Source organism: Lactuca saligna, chromosome 2, assembly GCF_052625555.1.
Source record: "Lactuca saligna cultivar CGN05327 chromosome 2, ASM5262555v1, whole genome shotgun sequence".
In the NCBI taxonomy this organism is placed as follows: domain Eukaryota; kingdom Viridiplantae; phylum Streptophyta; class Magnoliopsida; order Asterales; family Asteraceae; genus Lactuca; species Lactuca saligna.
This window is the reverse complement of record NC_136418.1, coordinates 121,114,742-121,137,646: the sequence shown is the minus strand read 5'-3', so window position 1 is coordinate 121,137,646 and position 22,905 is coordinate 121,114,742. Positions and strand designations below refer to the sequence as shown.

General features: G+C 31.8%; 2 protein-coding genes and 1 long non-coding RNA gene across 3 annotated transcripts; all 3 read left to right on the top strand.

The window, feature by feature from the left end:
- Positions 1 to 8,494: 8,494 nt before the first annotated feature.
- Positions 8,495 to 10,157, top strand: LOC145031453 (vesicle-associated membrane protein 714-like). The gene is made up of 4 exons (XM_078980009.1): positions 8,495 to 8,797; positions 9,318 to 9,508; positions 9,616 to 9,779; positions 9,886 to 10,157. Exons 1-4 carry the CDS (start codon positions 8,581 to 8,583, stop codon positions 9,974 to 9,976), a joined length of 663 nt encoding a protein of 220 aa, XP_078836135.1. The 5' UTR covers positions 8,495 to 8,580; the 3' UTR covers positions 9,977 to 10,157.
- Positions 10,158 to 14,828: 4,671 nt separating this feature from the next.
- Positions 14,829 to 18,610, top strand: ELM1 (fission ELM1-like protein (DUF1022)). Its single transcript, XM_078980008.1, has 10 exons — positions 14,829 to 15,124; positions 15,928 to 16,166; positions 16,266 to 16,362; positions 16,455 to 16,604; positions 17,308 to 17,434; positions 17,513 to 17,625; positions 17,744 to 17,807; positions 17,898 to 17,991; positions 18,082 to 18,190; positions 18,291 to 18,610. Exons 1-10 carry the CDS (start codon positions 14,939 to 14,941, stop codon positions 18,390 to 18,392), a joined length of 1,281 nt encoding a protein of 426 aa, XP_078836134.1. The 5' UTR covers positions 14,829 to 14,938; the 3' UTR covers positions 18,393 to 18,610.
- A 2,639-nt stretch (positions 18,611 to 21,249) lies between these two features.
- On the top strand, positions 21,250 to 22,688 carry LOC145029041 (uncharacterized). The gene is made up of 2 exons (XR_013676331.1): positions 21,250 to 21,536; positions 22,367 to 22,688. It is a non-coding gene; the product is annotated as an uncharacterized LOC145029041 (long non-coding RNA).
- Positions 22,689 to 22,905: the final 217 nt, after the last annotated feature.

The following is a 22,905-nucleotide window of genomic DNA, read 5'->3' as shown; positions in this document are numbered from 1 at the left end:
TTTGAAACAGTATCAACAATTAAGTTGGTGAGTTCATAAGAGTTTTGTTTGAGGAAGAAACCGTTTTCTTTGTAAAAATCGACAAAGTATGTTTCCAGAAATCCAATATTTTCTTTATCAAGTGTGAAATGAATGCTTCTATGTTATGCGATAATGAACCGTAGAAAGACCCGTAGATTCCTTCTATAATCACCCAATGTATATAAGCTATATGAGATTTAAATTAAATAAGCCGTCAAATATAATGGGTCTGTCCTAGGTCCACAACTAAACAAGGAACATGAAAAAGGCGGACCCACCAGTGGCGGAACATGTATAGGGCCGGGCGGCCATGCCCCCCCCCCCCCCTGATTTTTTACTGATGAATACCTCTATTTATAATAAGACCAGTCAAAAAAAAAAAATTTAAGCCAACTTTTTGGCCCCTCCGTTTATCATAATTGACTAATTAATTCCAAAAAAATCAAGATACTAACTGTTTAGGAAACATAATCTCAAAAATTTACGGAAAAATCATAACCAAATGGTGATTTTAAAAAGATACTAAATGTTAAAGGAAACTAAAACTCTATAAATAAGCCCAAAAACCTGTTCTAATTCACATTCTATTAACGCACTCCTTCACCAAATATTAAGCCTTAATCTGAAGAATCCTTCAGCAAATATTAAGCCCTAATCTGAAGAATATATTGTCGTCGGAAAATTTGCTCACCGGAAAATAATACCACCAACGGAGTACTCAAATCTGCCGGAATTCTCACGGATGAACATCGTTGCTACTGCAGGAGATCTCATCACTTCCTCTATTCTCTCTGCCATTGCTGAACTCTATGCTTTGTGCTTTTGCCGGATTTGTAAAGTTTTTCTTTTTCTCATTCATTCTCTATCTTTCTATTTCTCTTTCTGTTCTAGAATGCGATTAGAAAAATTGTTGGAATAGGAAAATGATATAAAGTGGTAATTGAAAACCTGTCAAAGTAAAACTAAAGGCTGCAACAACATTTATTTATTACTTGTTAATTTATCATATTTTATTAAAGGGAAAATGACTCTTGAGGGTAATTAACTTTTGCGTTTGTACTCATTTGGTCCCTTTTTTTTTTTTGTATTCAATATACCATTGAACTTGTTGTTGGTGTTTACCATAGCCCTTTTGACCGGCTTTTGACCTGTGATAGCCGGTCAAAGGGTTATGGTGAACACAAACAACAAGTTCGATGGTATATTGAGTACAAAAAAAAGGAAAGGGACCAAATGAGAACAAACGCAACAGTTGGTTACCCTCCTGATTCATTTTCCCTTTACTCATTTACAACAAATCTCACATCATCTCCTACTGATATTAATGACTTTATGAGATTCATTTTTGCTTCTCTTCAAAACATAACCTACGAAAGGACATTATTCATACATGTACAACTTTGTAATGCACTTAAATATTTATTAGGGGAATCTTGACTAAGCAGGCGCATTTCATGACTACATTTACATTTTCAATCAAATGATTTATCATATCATGGATTCTAGACAAGTCTACAAACAAGTGGAACCACAAGTGCTATGATTTTTGAGTTTACTTAGCTTTAAGATCGAACTCATGGGATAAGATGTTGGATAAGGTGTCTAAGTTCATAACTTATTTGGTATATACTTGATCCGACTCGGCATGGTCCATTTGGGTTGCACTTCACCCGAACTATTTATGGATAATTTTATGAGAGTTATAAACATATGCTTATTAATATATTATAAGTTATAATATATTAATATGAAGTCATGTTATTTAATTAGTCTTAGTCTTAAATTAATTATGAATTAATTTAGAGATTAAAAAGAAGACTAATTAGATTGTGGGCTATTGGTTTTATATGGTGTGGGCTAACACTCATTTGTTAATGGGCTAGGCTTGTATGGAAGTCCATGGATGATCCATGGAGCTTTTAACCCATGGATCCTTGGAAAAGGAAAGGTCATGGGTTATTAGGGTTTCACCCTAACCATGCACACTATATAAGCATGCTTATGTTGCATGAAATAGCCACTAGTGTGTGTGTTTGTGTGTGGCTGAAATTATAGTGTGTATACACTCTCTCAAAGTTTTCCAAGTGTTTGTGGTGATTTGTGATTCCATTTGAGGCATTCACACTATTGGTGCTTGGCCCTCAAACTCCTTAAGAATCAAACTCATCAAAAAGGTACGTAATCTCATCTAATTCTTTTATGTTTAAAAGTGCCCCATGCCATGTTAGATAGGTTATGAACCTTGGAAAATTATTATTTTTCATGTATTTAGACAAACATAGATCCAAGGTTTATTAGGATTGCATGCACACTTAGGAAGTGTTAGATTGCTCAAAACCCAACATAAGATACAACATCAATATGTACAATATTATTGTGATGTGTCTACAAAAGCAGCATGATATTGTACATATTGATGTTGTATCTTATCCCATGAGTTCGATCTTAAAGCTAAGTAACCTCAAAAATCACAGCACTTGTGATTCCACTCGTTTGTAGACTTATCTAGAATCCATGATACGATAAATCATTTGATTGCAAATGTAAATGTAGTCATGAAATGCGCCTACTTAGTCAAGATTCCCCTAATAAATATTCAAGTGCATTACAAAGTTGTACATGCATGAATAATGTCCTTTCATGAGTTATGTTTTGAAGAGAAGCAAGAATGAATATCATAAAGTCATTAATATCAGTAGGAGATGATGTGGGATTTGTTGTAAATGAGTAAAGGGAAAATGAATCAGGAGGGTAACCAACTCTTGCGTTTGTTCTCATTTGGTCCCTTTCCTTTTTTTGGTACTCAATATACCATCGAACTTGTTGTTTGTGTTCACCATAACCCTTTGACCGGCTAGCACAGGTCAAAAGCCGGTCAAAAGGGCTATGGTAAACACCAACAACAAGTTCGATGATATATTGAATACAAAAAAAAGAAAAAGGGACCAAATGAGTACAAACGCAAAAGTTAATTACCCTCAAGAGTCATTTTCCCTTTATTAAATCAAGGAATGTGACGGTAATATTAGAAAAGTCAATTTTTAGTTTAATTTTATTTGTTAAAAATTATATGTAAATTGTTAGTTTTTTTTAATTTATTTTTTATTACTTAATTTTGTTAGTTCTTAACTACTGTTAAGAGTATAATTATAAATTTTGTAAAACACTTCAAGTAAAAAAACAATTTTGTAATACTTCAAAAACATAAAAGATAAACTATATTATCATTTACATAAGAAGTTTAACAACATTTGGTATTAATTTTTTATTTAAACTTTTAAAATATTGTAACTTTTGGCTATATTTTGAAACTTTGGTTCTGGCCCCTTCGGTTCTATAGCTTGTGTTCCGCCCCTAGGACCCACCAATTCTAAGTCGATTATGAATAGATTCTTATATAACTCTAGCATATACACTTAACAATTATAGTTGAAACCTAACAATTCTAGATGAATGTAGTTTTAACATAAATATGTATCCAAAGAAAATCCAATATTTTCCTTATAAGAGTTAGGTAGTCCTAAATTCCAGGACCGAAAGTAAACAACTATTTGCCATACTTAAAGATATAAAAGTGGTTTTAAATCGGCATAAAACCCTTTTTGATATGAAAATGTACAAGTGTTTTTCCATACTTAAAGTAATTCATAGGAGTTAAATCGACATAACTCGCTAATATAAAAGTAGAACTCGCAAATCTTATGATTTGTTAATACCACATGTGAGCTATTATAACCATGCTAAGACTCAGACGGCCTCGTAGTTACGTCGTTCTTCAGGCGTCGCGCGTTAAATGACACTTGTCACCTCAGACCTGCTGGTCTAGCTGTTGCAAGCAGCTCAGGTGCGGGTTTATCAGACCCAATATAGATCTATACACAACTATCACGCTCTCCCTACAAGAGACTCTGGTTATAATTTACAGGACTTTTGACTTTGTTACTATGAAGGTAACACGAAGGGAAATGACTCACAAATTTATTCATTAATAGATTTACGTGAACTGAATTGAAAACCTTTGGTAAATAGTTTGAAATACATAAACTATACCTATTATAGTTTATCCAAAATGTTTGTAATGTAAAAGAACTCTTTTATGAAAATACATTAGTGCTATGAACCCATAAACTATGCTTATTATAGCTTATTATATGTGTTCTAAATGAATGAAGAATCGTATCATGAATGACTAAATTTCAGTTTATGATGATAAACTAACAAGAAAACATATTCAATATTTAGTACTTATTGTTATACACTTTGCTCAACATAATACAAAGTGCTATGAAGGTTATAAGCTGTTAACTAGTTTTTAACCTTTCTGCACTGTTTTAGAAAAATCATACGAAGTCAAAAACTAGATCCATAAATTCTCAGATTTCATAAAATGTCTCTAGTTTATCCAAAATTTTTATTATGATTTTTGGAAGTCTTTAACTTGTGTTAAAATGTCCATATTCACAGACTGGTCCGGATTTGTTCTTGAAATGATAGGCTGTTTTGTAAAAATCACCATAAATCGTAGAAAAATTGTATGGAGATGTGCAAGTAGTAATTTTAAAGGTGTAAACCTGTACTATTTGCAACTAATATAGTTTTGAAAACTAAAATGTTTAAGTTGACCAAAACAGTCCGTGAATGGAGTTAAACTTTCTTGATAAAAGTTGTTGGGAAAGTTTAGTTGTGTTCTTGGTGTTTTAACTTGTATTCCCCTCCACCCCCTACCCCCCTAAAACTTAAGAAAATGTGAAAATATAGGGGTATAAACTCACCCTATATGATTTCAGTGGGTGAATGTTGAAGAATAGAAGTGTTCAACTCAAGAACACTTGGAGGATTTCTTGAAGATTCGAGAATCTAACACTAATGTGATGGAATTTGTGTAAGTAATCTATGATTTTGAGTAGGAGGATGTGTAATAATCATAAGAATGATGAAGATACCTACCAAAAGTAGAAGTAAAGCCTTGGAAATCTCGAAATTGAGAGAAAAGTGTTTGGTCTTTTGGTGGAAATAAGAGAAAATGAGTGAAGTGAGGAGCGATGTGAGTTTTCCCAGCTATTAGAACGTGAGAATGGATGGAGATTGATGGAAAAGTACAAGGATGTGACTAGATATGGTGGGGAGGGGTGTGGGTTGGTCATAAAGTGGGTATGGGTGGTTGCTTGTGTCATAAACTAAAGAAAAGTCAACACTCCACCTCTTGTACTTCACCCACTCTTCTTGGATAAGATTTATCCTAAAAACGTGATTAATTAATAAATATGGGGCCTTATATGTTAAAATAAAGTTTTAGGTCAAAATCCCGCGTTAAAATAATTAAAAACGGGCCTAAAATGCAAAACTAGTCGAAAACCGGGTGAAAAGGGCTTCCTGCAAGACCTCTCGGTATTGGGCCGAGGTTCGGTCCCTTCTGCTGCTGGGCCGAAGGCGAAATGGAGTGAAAGGGGTAAGAGGTGAAGGCGAAGGTAGGGTTCGGTGCTCAGGCGAGGTTCGGTCCGAAAGGACCTTCAGGTTTGGTCTATGCGAGCCTTCGGTCCGAGATAGGGTAGTTCGCTTTTGACAAGTTCGATTCCTAAGAGGGTTCGGCTCCTTAAGGCTGTTTTTCGCATAGACTTCCGTTTTCGAGCTGTTTTCGTCTAATTTGAGGGTCGGGATGCCCCAAGTGATTATAAAAAGTTGAGAGAGATTTTGAGAGAGATTTGGGAGAGATTTCACATACTTTGAGAGATTTGGGAGATATTTCACATACTTGGAGAGATTTAGGAGAGATTTCACATATTTGGAGAGATTTCTCATACTTAGAGAGATTTAGGAGAGATTTCACATACTTGTGGAGATCTGGGAGAGATTTCACATACTTGGAGAGATTTCACATACTTTGCGAGATTTGGGAGAGATTTGTGGTAGCGAGAGATAAAGCGAAAGAGATTGGGAGAGGCTTCTTTTGTGACCTTTTTGAGAGCTTGGCTTCACAACGCAAGGTCTGTAAGCCCCGTTAAGCCATGTTTAAGGATCTTACACGCTCCCGATGAGTATACAACATTGTTTTATCGGTTTGGTTCGTTACTTACCATAGTTTTAGGTTAATGAAATCTAGATATACGAACTTTTCAATTTATGATTTCTCATTAGAATAACTTACCAGAAAGTTTGTTAGTGTCAAGTGTGGGAAATGCAACAGTAAGGGTCATAACTCTAGGACTTGCAAGGATAAAGGAGGGAATGCAGGAAGCAGTCAAGGAGGGAATGCATGAAGCAGTTAAGGAGGGAATGGTGGTGGCAATCAATGCATGAATTAATGTATTTTGTTTAAAATCTTATCTTTTGGTTTAGAACAACTTTTGTGCATTTGGATGTAATGGTTTAGAACTAGTTTGTTGTCATGGTTTTATTTTGGTCTTTTAGCCCTTTTGTGCATGAAACTAATGTCAACCTTTTGTGATTGTTAAAGAATGATGTAATGGTTTAGAAAAACTTTGTGATTATTAAAGAATGATATTTATGGTTTATAATAACTTTGTTGTCATGTTTATGGAACCACATTTAGAGGCTTTGATGACTTTGTTCTGAAACAACAAATAAACATTAACATTAGGTTATAATTGCATTACATTGTCATTACAACAATCAAAAGGGTACACATTTATGAAGAATATGAAGCTCATGAAGGTTGAAGATGGAAGAGTGATGTAGCTCCTGCTTTTATTTTAAATAAGGTTGCAAAAAAGGTCCTTGTAGGGGGAAAGACGAAAATACCCTCATCTTAATTGCAACTAACGGCATAAATAAATGTAAGTTAGTGTGAGGGACCAAAAAAACAATAAAAAGATCCAATTTTAGACCAATGGTGCAGCAAGGTATCGTTTTGGACCAAAATCACATAAATTTGCCAATCACATGGACCATTTTTGGAAATTTGTCTTCAAATTTTAAGATGTTACTTTATGTTGTGCAATAGTTTTTTTTATAGATCGTTTGATTCCTAACAGACATATCAACACCAAAAACACAACATGTCAAAAACTTTGTTAGAGAGTAATTAATGATATATAAAAATTACAAACAGATAGAAAACCTTTTAATTCATTAATCAAAAGTAAAAAATAATAACATATGTTTTATATAAAAGTTCTATACATGAAGAAGTGGTTGATAAGATATTTTGGCATGTTTATCTTGCAATGAATATGTTTATATGACGACTAATATGTTTTTGTTGCCTTTCATGATGATGACATGTTTTGTCCGTATAATTAGCATGACTTACCATTGACATGTTTTGTCCACATAATTAGCATGACTTAACATTGACCATATGTTCTTTTACAAGTTATTATATATTTCTCAAAATCTAATAATTTTAACATTAAGAGAAATCTCTAGAAAAGTCTTAATATTTTAAACAAATTTATGAATAAGTTCTAAACTAAAATTTGTTTACGAAAAAACATGAATTATCAGTAAAGATGACGGGTTAACCTTTTTTTCCGGTTTATTTGTTTCATTGTTGACCTGGTTACATTAAAGTCCCATTATTTTACGCTAATTTACGAATAAGTCCCAAACTAAAATTAAGTGATGAGTTGGCCATTTTCGCTATGTAACATATGTTTTACCGATTTCATTGTTAATCTGGACATCTAGTCATTAAATGACCTGATGAGATGAATATGTTGAGTTATATAATGCTATATTTACTATAAAACTTGATATCGTGCTACATTGTATATTCTATGAAATATAAAATGCATCTAACGAAGACTGCAATAATTACATAAACTAGCAACAATTTCGTCAATTTTGGAGTTTATAAGAAATTTCAAATTACCTATCTAATCTTATGTAACCCATAATATCCATCTTATCAACTCATTTTCCGTTTTTTTTTCTTTCTTTCCGGAAACACACATTTTACCGGATTCATTGCTGACCTGAACACATAGTCATAAACGGGCTGATGAGATGACTATCAAGTTTTACAGTAAACATATCATTATATAACTCATCGTATCCATCTCATTAACTCATTTAATGACTAGACGTCCAGGTTAACAATGAAACCGATACAATGTATGTTATAGAGAGAAAATTGTTAAATTATTTTGTAATTTTAGTTTGAGACTTATTCGTAAATTTAAGTAAAAATAATAAGATTTTAATGGAACTATATCAGTAATGAAACCGGTAAACCGGTAAAAAAAAATGGTCAAATCTTCACTTTTACAGCAATTCATGTTTTTTCGTAAACAAATTTTGGTTTGGAACTTATTCGTAAATTAGGATAAAATAGTTAGATTTTTTTGGAGATTTCCGTAACATTAATATCATAATCGTTACGTGTGGTTAAAAAGTTACCAAAAACTGGATTGTGGTCTTAAGTAGAAAATATTAAACTTTTGTGACCGTTTTGAAAAGATTTGAAAGTTTATGGTGATAAAAAGAATAAAACATAATTTATTTTCTCCAATTGAGTCAACCAACAGAGGGTTCTTCGATGACAGAGATAATCGCCAAATTTTGAGTGTGTAGGCGGAGAGGAAATTATCGGCGAAATCAATGGCAATTCTGTATGCGCTGGTAGCGAGGGGCACGACGGTGCTGGCGGAGTTCAGCGCCGTATCTGGTAACACCGGAGCAGTTGCTCGCCGGATTCTTGAGAAGTTACCGGCGGAGGTTGAATCTAGACTATGTTTTTCTCAGGATCGTTACATCTTCCATATACTCAGATCTGACTCGTTCATCTTCCTCTGTATGGCTAACGATACCTTTGGAAGTTCGTATCTCTCCTTTCTCTCCCCTGCACACACTCTGACACGCAGTTTTACTCACACCGATCTGTTTTACAAGTTTTAGATTGACGTTGTATTAAGATGATTAGATTTTAGGGTGTTGGAAATAGACGAACTTGATTGAATGATTTATCTACTGTTCAATTAACAGAAATTTCGTGAACAAATGCGTATACTTAATTTAGGGAAATCCGCCCCTACCAACAATTTTGCATCAAATTCACCATAATTCCTGAAAGTATACGAGTTTGTTTGTGCTCACTGAGGAATTTCTAGTTATGATTTCGTGTGATACGATTGAAAAGCTACTTCATGAATTAGATTTATACTTCAATTCACAGTTCAGTGTATTCAAATTCTTATGAAACCTATATCCTATAGAACAGACATCATGCTTTTATGTTTCAATGGAATCATGAGTTTCAAATCAATAATCTGTGATCTTATTCAAAATCACTTGGTATGAAATCTGACAATATGTACTAATACATGATATTTTTGCAGGAAGAATCCCATTTTCATACTTAGAAGACATTCAAATGAGGTTCTTGAAAAACTATGGGAAAGTAGCACCATATGCTCCTGCATATGCCATGAACGATGAATTTTCAAGGGTTTTACATCAACAAATGGAGTTTTTCTCAAGTAATCCAAGTGCAGATACACTCACCCGTGTTAGAAGTGAAGTTGGTGAGGCAAGTATTCTATCTAAATTCCAAGACACAACACAAAACTTCTTTCACCTCAAGTAATTCACAAAACTTAATACCAATTATTAAATCAATTACATTCCTTTATTCAGGTACGCACGATTATGGTGGATAACATTGAGAAGATATTAGAGAGAGGTGATAGAATCGAGCTTCTTGTTGATAAAACTGCAACAATGCAAGATAGTGCCTTTCATTTCAAGAAACAATCAAAGAGACTTCGTAGAGCTCTTTGGATGAAAAATTTCAAACTACTGTAAGTATATAACTATAAATATTAGTATATTACTATATCATTATTACTCAATGTTTATAATTTATAAATCAGTGGGACTTATCACTTATATTGGGATAAATTTCAGGGCTTTATTGACAGGGTTGATATTTCTATTATTGTATATAATAGTTGCAGCTTGTTGTGGAGGCCTTACTTTGCCTTCATGCAGATCTTAACTTGTTTGTCTTGAGGTATGTGATAGATTACTCTTCATTGGTTTATTGTTTTTTTATGTGAGTTGGGGGTGGGGGTGGGGTAAAGCTTCTGCTTTGTTCAGGTTGTGTATTTGACACTAAAAGCACTTGTTATTTCCTGTGTAAATTATATGAATATACTTGTAGTTTTTTGCGTCTTAAATTTGATATTGTACTTGGTTTGTATCCAAAGAAGGATTATATGATCCTTCCATTGACAACATGTTGATTAAATTAAAGTTAGATCAATTGATACATTAATTAATGATAAAGACTACAAAACAACTACACGAAGAGAGGAATTAATGATAAAGACTACATGTGCTTGTTATCCAAGAAGTATAAAACCCTAAAATTAAAATAGGGCGCGTGCAAGAGTGGATAAGAGCTTCAGTTCAGCTTCGGATCATCATGTCATACCTTTCAACTTTGTTATTAGAAAGATTTTAGATTTTTTTTTCCATAAGGATAATGTGAGATTGTTGCGATGAAGGAGGCGAAATGGTGGATTTGAAGAGATATATGTTGAGATTTAGTGGATTTTCGTTTGATATTTGAATTTAATTTGAGGGTTGAGAGGAGAAATGATTGCGGATTCTTGAACGATTGTGATTTCCTAAAATTAAGAGGAGGTTGATTTTATGGAAATGATGGATGGTGTGATATCAGCAAAAGAAACAGCAAGCCAACATATATATATATATATATTACGGAATTATTAATGGAACTAGTTTATAACCTGTGGGAACTATGGTTATAAAATTAATCAAATTTTTATAGTAAAACTCAAAATTATTAATCAGTTATTTTAAATAAATTATTAATTTAAAAGATATTTTTATTAGTTATATGAAATTATAATCGTTGATTTAAATAAATATGTAAAATTGATTTTTAATATATATTTTTTATTTGTGAATTAATGAAAACAATAATATAAATTTTAAAATTTAAAATAGAGAATAAATACATTGACAAATAGCATCATATTAATGATGAGGTCCAATAAATTTAAAATGGAGAACTAATAGATTAACAAGTGGCAACATATTAATTAAGAGGTCTAATATAGTGACACATGATAAAAAAACTACTATTTTATTAGTATAGGAAGATGTAAAATTAATTAAATTTACTAATTATTAATATTATTTGATTAATTACCAAATGACAAGTGGAATATTAAATGTCATGAGTTCAAGTGCATGAGAAAATAAACTATTTTATATAAAATAATTTTTAGTTGTTAACTCTCTTTTTGCAAAAGAAAATCATTCATAATTTTATAAGATACATTTTTGCTACACATTTTAACTTTTTGTCATTATTTAAATTAATTTATGTGACAACACAATCTAAACAAATTACAAATCATGAAGAATCGTAGACATAGAATAAAATGCTTTTAATTTCCAAATCATAAGGTAAAAGTAAGAAAATACTACGTAATTCATTATAAAGATACCTTTAATGAGCACATCAAAATGAACATATTTAGGTCAAAATTGATAAATTAGTTTAAATTCTTCAACCCTATGTTAAATTTGGTCAATGAAGTATTTTTTTTTTTTTTTTTATCAAGGATTATAAAATTCAAGGTTGATGACATTACAAGATGGGAAAATGATCAACTCGTATACTAGACAATTATATTAGTCGCATAAGATACACTAAGGTCCTGTTTGATAGTTGTTGCTAAAAAAATGCTCATTCGGAAATGTCTATCAGGGTAAGAAATTCTGACTGAGTCAGATGTTGTTTGATTATACATTTAACTGAATGCGTTAAGTGATGAAGAATGACCATTTACCCTTACTGCTTGATTGTACGTCTCATTAATATATATCAACAAGCTTATTCTTCTTATTCACATGATAAATAGCTCATCTCATTAATATAAGGTAATGAAGAAGCACATAAGAGTTCAATGTCAAGTGAGAATATAAACTTAAAAAAAATAATAATAAAACCAAGTGAGAATATGGATCAAGAAACAAACACCTTCATTATCTATGTCTAAGTATCAGATTACATTGAGAAATTTACAAGGGGAAGAGGAAAGATGATATACAAAGAAGAACTATGCTATAGATGCATAGAACAAAATGAAAGCTTGCACCATTATCCTTGAACGATCGCTCCATGGGATAATCTGGTTTAATCTCGGGTCATCCACCATATCATAGGTTTTTGATAAAATTGACTAAATTGATGACCTTGATAGACAACAATATATCAATAAAAAATGCATCAACATATAGCAGGATCTTGTATACCTATTAGGCTGGAGGGAGTGATGTCACTGAAACCACACTCCCTCTTATGCCACGTAGATGCCAACTCATATTTTTTTTTCTTATTTTATCAATTTGAAACCACAAGGTGGGAGTGGGAAAACGGTTAGGAGGGAGAAAAGAAAAGAAAAAGAAAGAAAGATGATTGGTTGAGAAAAGGAGAGAGAGAGAGACCAAGTAAAATAGGACAAAGAGAAAGGGGAGTGCACATCTGGAAGGCCACAGTGCGGCCTAGACCGCACCTGGACCGCACTCAAGGGGCGGTGTGCGTGATGATGTGGCGGGTAGAGTGCGGCCTAGACTGCACCCACTCCATCTGGTTTCAATAAACTCTAAATATTGGTTCACACATTTTATAAAAAATATAGCATGTGTTAGGAGCTCCAAAAGCTTAAAAGTTTTTCAACATTAAGAATTTTCCAATTCCACATCAATCATCTGTTATAGCACTACCAACAAAAATTTGTATGATTATAAACATGGATTTATAAAATAGAATATGCAATTGGACTTACCAGCAGGTTGCAATTAATCATCCCTTACCAACATGTTTTCTTTGTTATTTTAATACAAATTGCAACTACAAATCAAGAAAATAAGAGCAACAAATATCACATGTTTCTCCCCGTCCTTGAAATTGAGCACACATCTAAAACAAAGAGAAATATGATGAAATTGAGCATAGGGCCTAAATTCATTGATAAAATTCCAGAATTCAATGAAGAGCCATACATGTTCACTAGAAGAATCATAAATCAAAACCCATATATTATTAAAAAAATCAAAAATGATGAGAAGAGGAAAAAGGAAGAAACGTACCTGATGAGAAGACAAAGGAGGCTTCAAAAAATCGGAACCAATGAGAAAAGGATCGCCGACGATTGCTGGTTGCAGGAGAAGAAAATCGGTGTTAGAAGAAGAGGAAACGATGGAGTCATTGATTTCTTCTTTCGGTAGGGCAAGGGTACAATTGGAAACCCTTCTCCTTTTCCTCTCCCTTTCTCAATCAACCGATTTCTTCCATCTTATCTGATTAGATTAAACTTTGCGAGTCAGACACCCAAATTTAGTTTATCAAACATCTAAACATCTTTAGTTGACCGAGTCAGCAACTCGGGCAGATGCATATCAAACAAGGCTTAACAATGCTATTTCAAAACCAAGAGATAGAACAAAAATCTTTATGAATATTTCGGTTTATAAATAATATATTTTATATTAATAACTCTTATCAATTATCATAAGAACATTATTTGGTAGAAATCTATAAGTTCATGATGAGTCAAAAAGTAAGATTTTGGATAATATAAATTATAAAACTTTCAATTTAATTTTTGGGAGTAACAATATAATGATAAATGTTATTGATCATCAACCAACATCTACCTTACCCAATCTAAAAGAATGTAAGGAGAACACCGAAAGGTAGATTTATCTTAAATTTGTTTTTCAAAAACATATCTAGAAACTTTTTAGGTTGATTTTAATATACATTGACAATAAAATTTGTTCTTTAATAATCATTTCAATAACTTTATACTAAATGTAGAAGTTTTATGTATTAAAATCATTAATCCAAAAAATTTGTTAACGTATTGGGTATATGTTAAATTTCATAAAAAATACTGTATTATGGTTTTATTTAATGTATCTATTAATTTTTTTTTGTTTTATAATTTAACCATATAGAACTATTGCTCATAAAATTTTAAACTTTATAAAACCACTATAATTTGGAATTTGGTCATTTTTGGTCACTTAACTTTTGGTTTTGTGTTCATTTGGTCACTTAACTATTTTTAAGTTTTACAAGGTCATCAAACTTTTGGTTTTGTGCTCATTTAGTCACTTAACTTTTGGTTTGGTCACATTTAGTCACTGAACTTTTAAAATTATGCTCATTTAGTCACTAAACTTTTAAATTTTTTCAAAAGTTTAGTGACTAAATGAGTACAATTTTAAAAGTTAGGTGACTAAATGAGCCCAAATCTAAAAGTTAAGTGATTAAATGTGACCAAACCAAAAGTTAAGTGACTAAATGGATACAAAGTTAAAAGTTTGATGACCTTTTAAAACTTAAAAAAAGTTAAGTGACAAAATAAGCACAAAACTAAAAGTTAAGTGACCAAAAATGATAACCATTTGAAGAAATTATTTTTAATGATTAACCATGAAAACTTTTACTTTTTTTTTTTAAAATAAAAAATACTTTAAATATTCATCGGTTTTTTTTTTTTTTACCCAAAATGTTTTTTTTTTGTTGAAAAAATAAACAAGCTTCCAGTAATTAAATTAGATTTTTTTAAGACAATGATTTTTTATAGAATTTGGCCTTAAATATGTCAAGGTCAATATAAAACATTTTGGGGGTTTTTTTTCTTCAAAAAGAGAAGTTATGAGGCTAAACTATGACATCAAACAAAGTATGTTGCTGTTTTTGTAAAGTTTAACAAATCAGAACTCGTCATCTCACAGCCGAGTCATGACTCGCCAACTCATTAGATAAATACACTGAGTCGCAAGTGCCTTGTCGTTTACAAATAGCAAACTTCCTCCGCCACCATTCTTCAATACTTCAGATTCAGCATCTTGTATATCACGGATTTGAAGTCAAAGCACACGATCAATTTGGAGCGTAAAAGATACGCAGATGAAGCCAATTAGGCTTCCGGAACCGCCGGGTAGTCCACCGAGAGGCGTACCGGACATCTTTGAAGGCGGGGTTTACGGTGTCGTCAAACGGGCTGTTATTATCGGTAACGGTTTCCCGGCGTCGGAGAATCAGAGCATTGGTTTAGTTAGAGCACTTGGATTGTCGGAAAAACAAACTCTATATGTAAGTTCTGGTTTTTTGTCTTGCAGTTTTGCAATTCTGTTTGATTTTTCGTTTTAATTTTCTGAAGAAATGAAGCTGTAAACGTATTTGTCCAGTTTGTAGCTTAAACAGATGTTTTAGTGCACTTCAACAATGATATTATTAGGTATAGTGTTATTTGAATAGAGAATTTAGGTTATGGAACGAAATTCCCTCCCTTTCTTAATTCACCTCGAGTTCTCATCTCAAATGAGCTAATTAGCAAGTTAGATGAATCCTTTAACATCAAAAACAAATTGATAACAGATTAACAGCATCAGTCTCTATTGAAAGGCTGCAATTGGAAGGCTTTGCTGTTAGATTCGTTGCCTGCCTTTAATGAGGAATCAGTTAGGGTTCATGTGATATTTCACACCGGTAGATGAGTAGATACTTAGCTGATATCAAATTTTCATTTGGATACCAACGATTTGTCTTCTTCTTCTTCTTGGGACTGATGGAGCAATATGATTGTGATTTTATTGATTTAGATTTACCTGTAATAACTATAACTTGAACAACACTCTTACAGAAGATGATTTTCTGTTTATCCATATGATGAAGGAATGTTGAAAAAACTTAGGTGGATAAATGCTTTCTTGATGCCCCTCTTTTGATTCTAAAAATGGTAGCAAGATTGTTCATTATAATTTATAGGTGATATGTGTTATCCTAATATGACTGAAAAGAGAATACAATGTTGCTCTTTTGAAGAAAGGGTAATCTTGTCAAAAACTTAAAATATATTCTTTAATGTGTTATTGTTCTTGTGGCAACACATGCAGCGTGTTACTAGGCCAAGTGGAGGAATCAATGAATATCTACACTGGCTTCCAGTTTCTGTCCATAAACAGATATATTACATCATCAGACTGATTTACAGCTATTCACAAGTTCTATTTACAACTAAAGGGAGTAAAGTCAAATCTTTGACCTCAGAAAATGGTGGAAATGTAGGCTTATCATCTATACTTGAAGCTGATGTTAAGTCAATAGTAACAATGGCAAGAGGAACTGCTGACAAGTAAGCCTTTCTTGAAGCTGATGTTAAGTCAATACTCAATACTTGTAACTAAAATTTTCATTTCTTTTATCATTAATCTTTTTTTTTTTTTTTGGTAAGGGATGGGCCTTTATTGGTGGTTGCATGTGGTAGAGACACCATATCAATTGCTAGCTCTATAAAAAGATTAGCATCTGAAAATGTGTTTGTTGTTCAGGTGAGTCAACTCGAACCCTTTTCTCCTTACATTAATCAGTGAAATAAACATTTTTAATCGAATCTTTTTAACATTTGGTAATTGGGTTTCAGATTCAACATCCAAGAAGACAAGTGAGTAGGTTTGACTTGGTGGTTGCTCCTCAACATGATTATTACGCTCTTACCCCTCATGCACAAGAGCAGGTTCCTAAGTTTCTTCGCAAGTATATGACTCCTGATGAGCCCCCTACTAAGAACGTGGTATGTACTATCTTAATCCGAGTAAATGACCATTTTACCCTTTTGTTTAGAAACAAGGTTGAATAACAAATGACTGTTTATTTGATCTGTCTTTAGTAAGTTCTGGATGGGTAAATGATGTCTGTCTGTAGTATCTGCTGTATACATAGTCTTTCTTTTTTGGTCTGAATGAACTGTGAGTAAATGACCATTTTACCCTTTTGTTTAGAAGCAATGCTGAATAACAAGTGACTGTTTATTTGATCTGTCTACGGTAAGTTCTGAATGGGTAAATGATGTCTGTCTGTAGTATGTGCTGTATACATAAAAGTCTTTCTTTTTGTGATTAAATGACCATTTTACCCTTTTGTTTAGAAGCAATGCTGAATAACAACAATTAACAAATGACTGTTTATTTAATATTTTTAGAGTAAGTTCAGAATGGGTAAATGATGTCTGTTTGCAGTAGGTGTTGTATACATTACACAAGTCTGTTTCTTTTTTGGTCTGAATGAACTGTGAGTAAATGACCATTTTACCCTTTTGTTTATAAAAAAAAATGCTGAATAACGAATGACTGTGTATTTGACAGCTGTTGTAAATTATGTCTGTCTAGACTCTAGAGTCGGTGCTGAATAGATAAACATACACTATAGTCTGTTCTCTTTTTGGTGCGAATGAACTGTTTGAATATGAGTAAATGACCATTTTGCCCTTCTGTCAGGTACTTACATTGGGATCACTGCATCAAGTTGATTCTGCTGCACTTCGCAGTGCAGCTATTGCCTGGCATGATGAGTTTGCACCTTTACCAAAACCCTTAATCGTGGTCAACATTGGGGGCCCCACAAGTAATTATTATTACTTAATCCTATTTTTATTAAATTTTAAATATTATCTTATTTTGTTTCTACTTTCTATAAAAAAAGGCCGATGTAGATATAGCACAGACCTCGCAAAGCAGCTAACTACCTATTTGAAGGGTGTTCTTGACACCTGTGGGAGTGTAAGAATTTCTTTTTCAAGAAGAACTCCAGATAAGGTATATAATTTATTTTATTCTGAATACTTATTTTTTAAAAATAAATATCTATGTTGACTTGTTTGTTGCATCTTGTTCTATAATATATTAATCATTCCTTCTACAAACATATCAACAGATTGCAACTTATGTGAGAAAAGAACTCGCAGAATTTCCAAAAATCTATATATGGGATAACGAAGGTAATTAATCCAACTTTTAAAAAACATCCTCATGATTAAATACTATAAATTATTTTCCTTATTTATTTATTTTTAATTTTATAAATCCAGAACCAAATCCACACATGGGACATTTAGCATGGGCAGATGCATTCATTGTCTCAGCAGATTCAATCAGCATGTTGAGTGAAGCCTGCAGCACTGGGTAAATCATTTAACAAAAAAGTCAAAAAGTCAACCATTCATCCTACTTAATTTCCTTTTTTTTTTTTTTTATTTTTTTTTTTTTATATAGAAAACCTGTATATGTGATTGGAGCTGATCGATGCAAATGGAAATTTGGAGAATTTCATAAAACATTAAAAGAAAGAGGTCTTGTTAGGCCATTTACAGGTCTAGAGGATGTAAGTTGGTTTGCTATTTTCATCTTCTTGATATTTTAACGACAATTTTTTTTTTTTTTTTTTTATAAAAAAAATATTTATATAATTTTTTTTTTTGTAGATGTCGGAAAGCTGGAGTTACCCGCCTTTAAATGACACTGCAGAGGCTGCAAATCGAGTACATGAAGCGCTTGCTGAAAGGGGATGGAGATTAAGGCCGTAAGATTTTTGTCTGAAATTACTTTTTTGCCCTTTTTCCCATGATTTGTGGGGGATTATAGATATACTATATAGTTTTTGATACGGACAAGGAGGTTTGTGTGTATAAACCGGCATTTATATTTTATAGCTTTAGTGTGAAAAGAAAACCTTGAGGGACAGATTGGTCATTTGTGTTCATTGTGAAATGGGAGTTAATAAAAGATGCTATCATTCAAACAATTGTGAAATGAAAACCTCGACATATTCATTATATTTTACATATATTGTATATCAATTTTTCTTTGTACTTATATTTTATACATGTATAAAATATAAGACTATGCAAACTACAAAGCTAGTCTCTCCTCCAATGACTTTGATATAGTAAAAAAACAAGTTTTAAGATGAATTCCCAACATTACTTATCTTCCAAAATAAGATTTAATATTGTAAAAATCTAAAATTTAGGATTTAAGGAACACCCATGTGGCCATGTCAGCGTGTGAAGGCTTTAAGCTTCTTTATTCATTTTGTTTAGGGTCGATCTCAAGATTCAGATAAATCAATTTGTCGAATTGAATTATTTGAATGCCTTGGAACTTTGTTATACAATTCGATATGGGTTACTTGCCCTACCTAGGGAAAAAGAGGAAACATTCCACTCATGTTATCGAACTAATAATGGTTTAAACATTTTGAGTTTGGGTTGTGGTGTTGTGCCGGTGATATTGGATTAGAAAAAGTCTTAGATTTAATATATAATTATGTATTAATATATGGTCTTGCATTCTTTTTGACTAAATAATAGTATATTTTCAAGGGTAAATTGTAAAAAAATCACTAATGAGTGGTTCTTCTTGTTCTTCTAGTAACCATTTTTCTTAAATTGTAATACAGTCTTTAAGTTTATCAAAATTTTGATTTTGACATTGTGTTTTGTTTTTTTTAAATTATGTAATTACATTTATAATTTTGTTGCAATGTCAACCAATTGACCGATTACCATCAATCTAGCAGGTTAACACATGACAATATTGAGATTTTAAGGCCACGTCATATCTTATGTGGCATAATTGAGTTTCAAATATAGGGTTTGCATCGAACCCAATTTCACATATCTTTTTCTCTATCAATCTTCTTGTCATAGTATTTCTTCACAAATAATGTCTGAATTTCAGTCTAATAGTTCACATTCACTTCCAAGAGATGCTATTATGGTTTAGAAGCTTGATTTGTACAATAAGTAAATGAAGACATTTAAACGATCGATCTAGTGCTTAAAACTCACTAAGCATCTACTGAATCAACCTTGTAGGGGTCTTCATTTACTTGTTGTATGTGAGTTTGAATCACTAGACTGACATTCAAACGCCGTTTGTAAAGAATTACTCTGTCGAGAAGACGGGAATAAGAGAAAAAGATATGTGAAATTTGGTTCAACGCAAACCCTATATTTGAAAGTCGGTCCTACCACATAAGATATGGCATGGCCTGCACATCACAATATTGTCATGTCTTTTATTTGGTAAACTGTTAGATTGATGACAATCAGTCAAATGGTTAACATTGCAACAATATTATAAATGTAATGACATAATTGAGGGGAAAACATAGGGTCAAAATCGAAATTTTAGTAAACTTAGTGACTTTATTGAAATTTAGGAAAATGGTTACCAGAAAAATATTGAGAACCAATCATTTGGTTGATATTGCAACTAAATTGTAAATATAATGACTTAATTGAGAGACAAAAAAAGTACAGTATCAAAATCGAAAATTTTGATTAACTTAATAACTTTGTTGCAATTTGTCTTATTTTTAACTATAAATCTGAAAATTAATTTTTTAATTCATTTATATTTATTAAATTATTTTAACGAGGTGTTACTTGCTTGTAGTTTTACAATATTTATTTTTCATTTGATGGCCATCAGAAGGTTATAAATACACGAAGTAAGATATAATTTGAAGGCCTAGAAACATACATTGATATTTTCTTACAAATTCATTTTTCTCATGACGGAAACACAAACACGATGATTTATGACATATTCAAGATCAATTCTTCAATTGATTGTTGTATCATCAAGGTCGTCCCATATCAAAACTATTTTTGTCTTACACTTTGTTATTACAATTTACATATTTTCGTGTTTCAATTCACTATATATCAACAAGTTTATTTTTTGATTCGTGATTCTTTTGTTCACATATATACATTTTCGATTTAACGTGCTTATGTTTGTTAAATTTTGTGCATTGTTACTTTTGTTTTATCATAATTGAATTATACCGAAATATTAAGATTTTTAGATTTGTTTAGACAAAAACAAAATTATCAATTTATGATTCGGATTATTTTTTTATTATTAAAATGAGAATTAAATATTAGTTTTTAATAATTATTTTATTTTATTTCATTTATAATATATATGGTTAATCTTATATTAAATTATTAGAGTTGTTTCTAAAATTATATTAGATAGTCTAACAAGAATAAAAAGTCGTAATACTTCAAAAAATTGTCTCTAGCCTCATATTTCCAAAACACAAAACATCATACTTTTTAAACTTTAGATTTATCAAACACAATGACAATATTAAGTATTAACAATCGGTTTACACGAATGTTAATTTGATTTTTTCAAAGGCAGAATTTCGTATATACCCTTCCTAAACAGCTAAATATCGTATTTGCTCAGCCTAAATTCCAAATATCGTATTTGTCATTCCTAATATTTTTTAATATCATATATGCCCAAATTTATTTTTTTAATAATTTTTATTGATTTATATTTCTCTTTAATTATATTAATTCATTATAATTGAAAATATATATGAATTGGACAATAATGCCCTTGTAATTTCTTTACCAAGAATCAGTGTGCCCTATCTCCCCTTTTTTCCGATCCAATCTCTGTCCCGACCGAAGCTTTCTTCCCCATCACAAAATCTCCATCGAGCCTACTGCGTCAAACTTCCGATTGCTGGTTCGCCGGTGTCATACACACACACAAAAACTCGATCGAGCCTGCTGCTCCGTCATACCTCCGATTGTTGCATTGCGGGTGTCACACACACGCATATAATGCCGATCGACTGCCTGATAGGTTTCTTCTCATCGTCTGTTCTTAGGTTATAAGTGAAATCTCCTACTCTAATTCAGGTACATGTTTCTAATTAAGCTTTACACTCTCGAAAAGAGATATTTTTTTTTAACTTTTTGTCTGGCAAAATCGGTGGAATACAATGCCAGGAGCAAAGGTTGAATTTGGAGGCCTGCTAATCTTGTTTAATTGTTAGATTTGTTGATGTTCTAAGATGAAGTTCATGATATAGTGCAATAGTAACTAACGTATATTGATGGAGAGAAGTCTGAATCTTGGGTGTCTTTTATAGTGATAGACACTAATGGTTGAAGTTAGATTCAGTACTCTGTTAATCATGTTAATCATGTGAAAGTTCTGAGTATTCAAGCCATATTATATATTGATATACCAAGAACATAGTGATAGACACTATTAGTTGAATTTAGAGGCCTGTTAATCATGTTAAACATAGGATTTTACTTATTGTTGACATGCATTTAACTATTGCTTCATTCTTCCTTTATACCAAATGAGTGATTTAGAAACAAATTTCAAGGTGCATCACGATAGCAAAAGGGAATTCATGAGAAAATAGAGCTAGAAGTTTCATTACCATATTAGTTTTCACTGTTGGGAAGGCTATTCAAAATTAGGGTATGTAATCTTGCATTTTCATAAATCTTGAACAAGTTTTTAACTTGTTAAACTATGCTTTGTTTCTTGTTTTAAACAAAATGTGTCTTCTTTTTCTTGCTGATAATAGAAATGTTTCTTTTTTATTATTGAAATTTTTGAGTGGGTAGAAGTTCCAAAAAAAAAAGAATGTTTATGCTCCCCTCACTCTCATTATTATTATCCAAAATGTTAAGGTCTTGAACATGTTCATTGACTTTTGATTTTGTTGCAGAACTTATGATCACTTTGAGAAGCAGATCTAAGTTTATCACCAAAGGTTGCATTATCGGTTTCCATTGCTACATTGTCAGGAACACTCCAGTAAACAATACAGGGTCAATATTCTTTTTTGCTGTTGGAGCTTCTGATGCTTCACAAGTCTTGCTTTCATTTATCCCATTACTCGGCAAATGAAGAGATAGAAAAAGAATGGTTGAATTCAAGAAATAGCATTGTACTTTGAGAAATCATGAGTCATATTTTGAACGTCTAAAAATTTGTAATACTTGATTAGAACAACTATATTTTTGATCTATATACTTTAATATTTACAATTTTGGTCATTAAAGTATATATTTGGCATTAGTGTTGTTTTAAAATTTGCACATATTACATTTTGGTGCCTATACTTTTATATTTTGCACATATTACAGTTTGGTCCTTGGACCATAAATTTACACATATTACAGTTTGGTCCCTGAACTTTAAATTTACACATATTACAGTTTGGTCTTTTGACTTTAAATTTGCAATTAGTACAGTTTGGTCCCT

Excerpts from the sequence above, each read along its gene's own strand:
- LOC145031453 (XM_078980009.1), top strand. The coding sequence starts at position 8,581 with ATGGCAATTCTGTATGCGCTGGTAGCGAGGGGCACGACGGTGCTGGCG. Across the intron at positions 8,798-9,317 it reads GGCTAACGATACCTTTGGAA|GAAGAATCCCATTTTCATAC; the intron begins GTTCGTATCTCT and ends ATATTTTTGCAG. Across the intron at positions 9,780-9,885 it reads ATGAAAAATTTCAAACTACT|GGCTTTATTGACAGGGTTGA; the intron begins GTAAGTATATAA and ends GATAAATTTCAG.
- ELM1 (XM_078980008.1), top strand. The coding sequence starts at position 14,939 with ATGAAGCCAATTAGGCTTCCGGAACCGCCGGGTAGTCCACCGAGAGGC. Across the intron at positions 16,363-16,454 it reads AAAATGTGTTTGTTGTTCAG|ATTCAACATCCAAGAAGACA; the intron begins GTGAGTCAACTC and ends ATTGGGTTTCAG. Across the intron at positions 17,435-17,512 it reads CAACATTGGGGGCCCCACAA|GCCGATGTAGATATAGCACA; the intron begins GTAATTATTATT and ends CTATAAAAAAAG.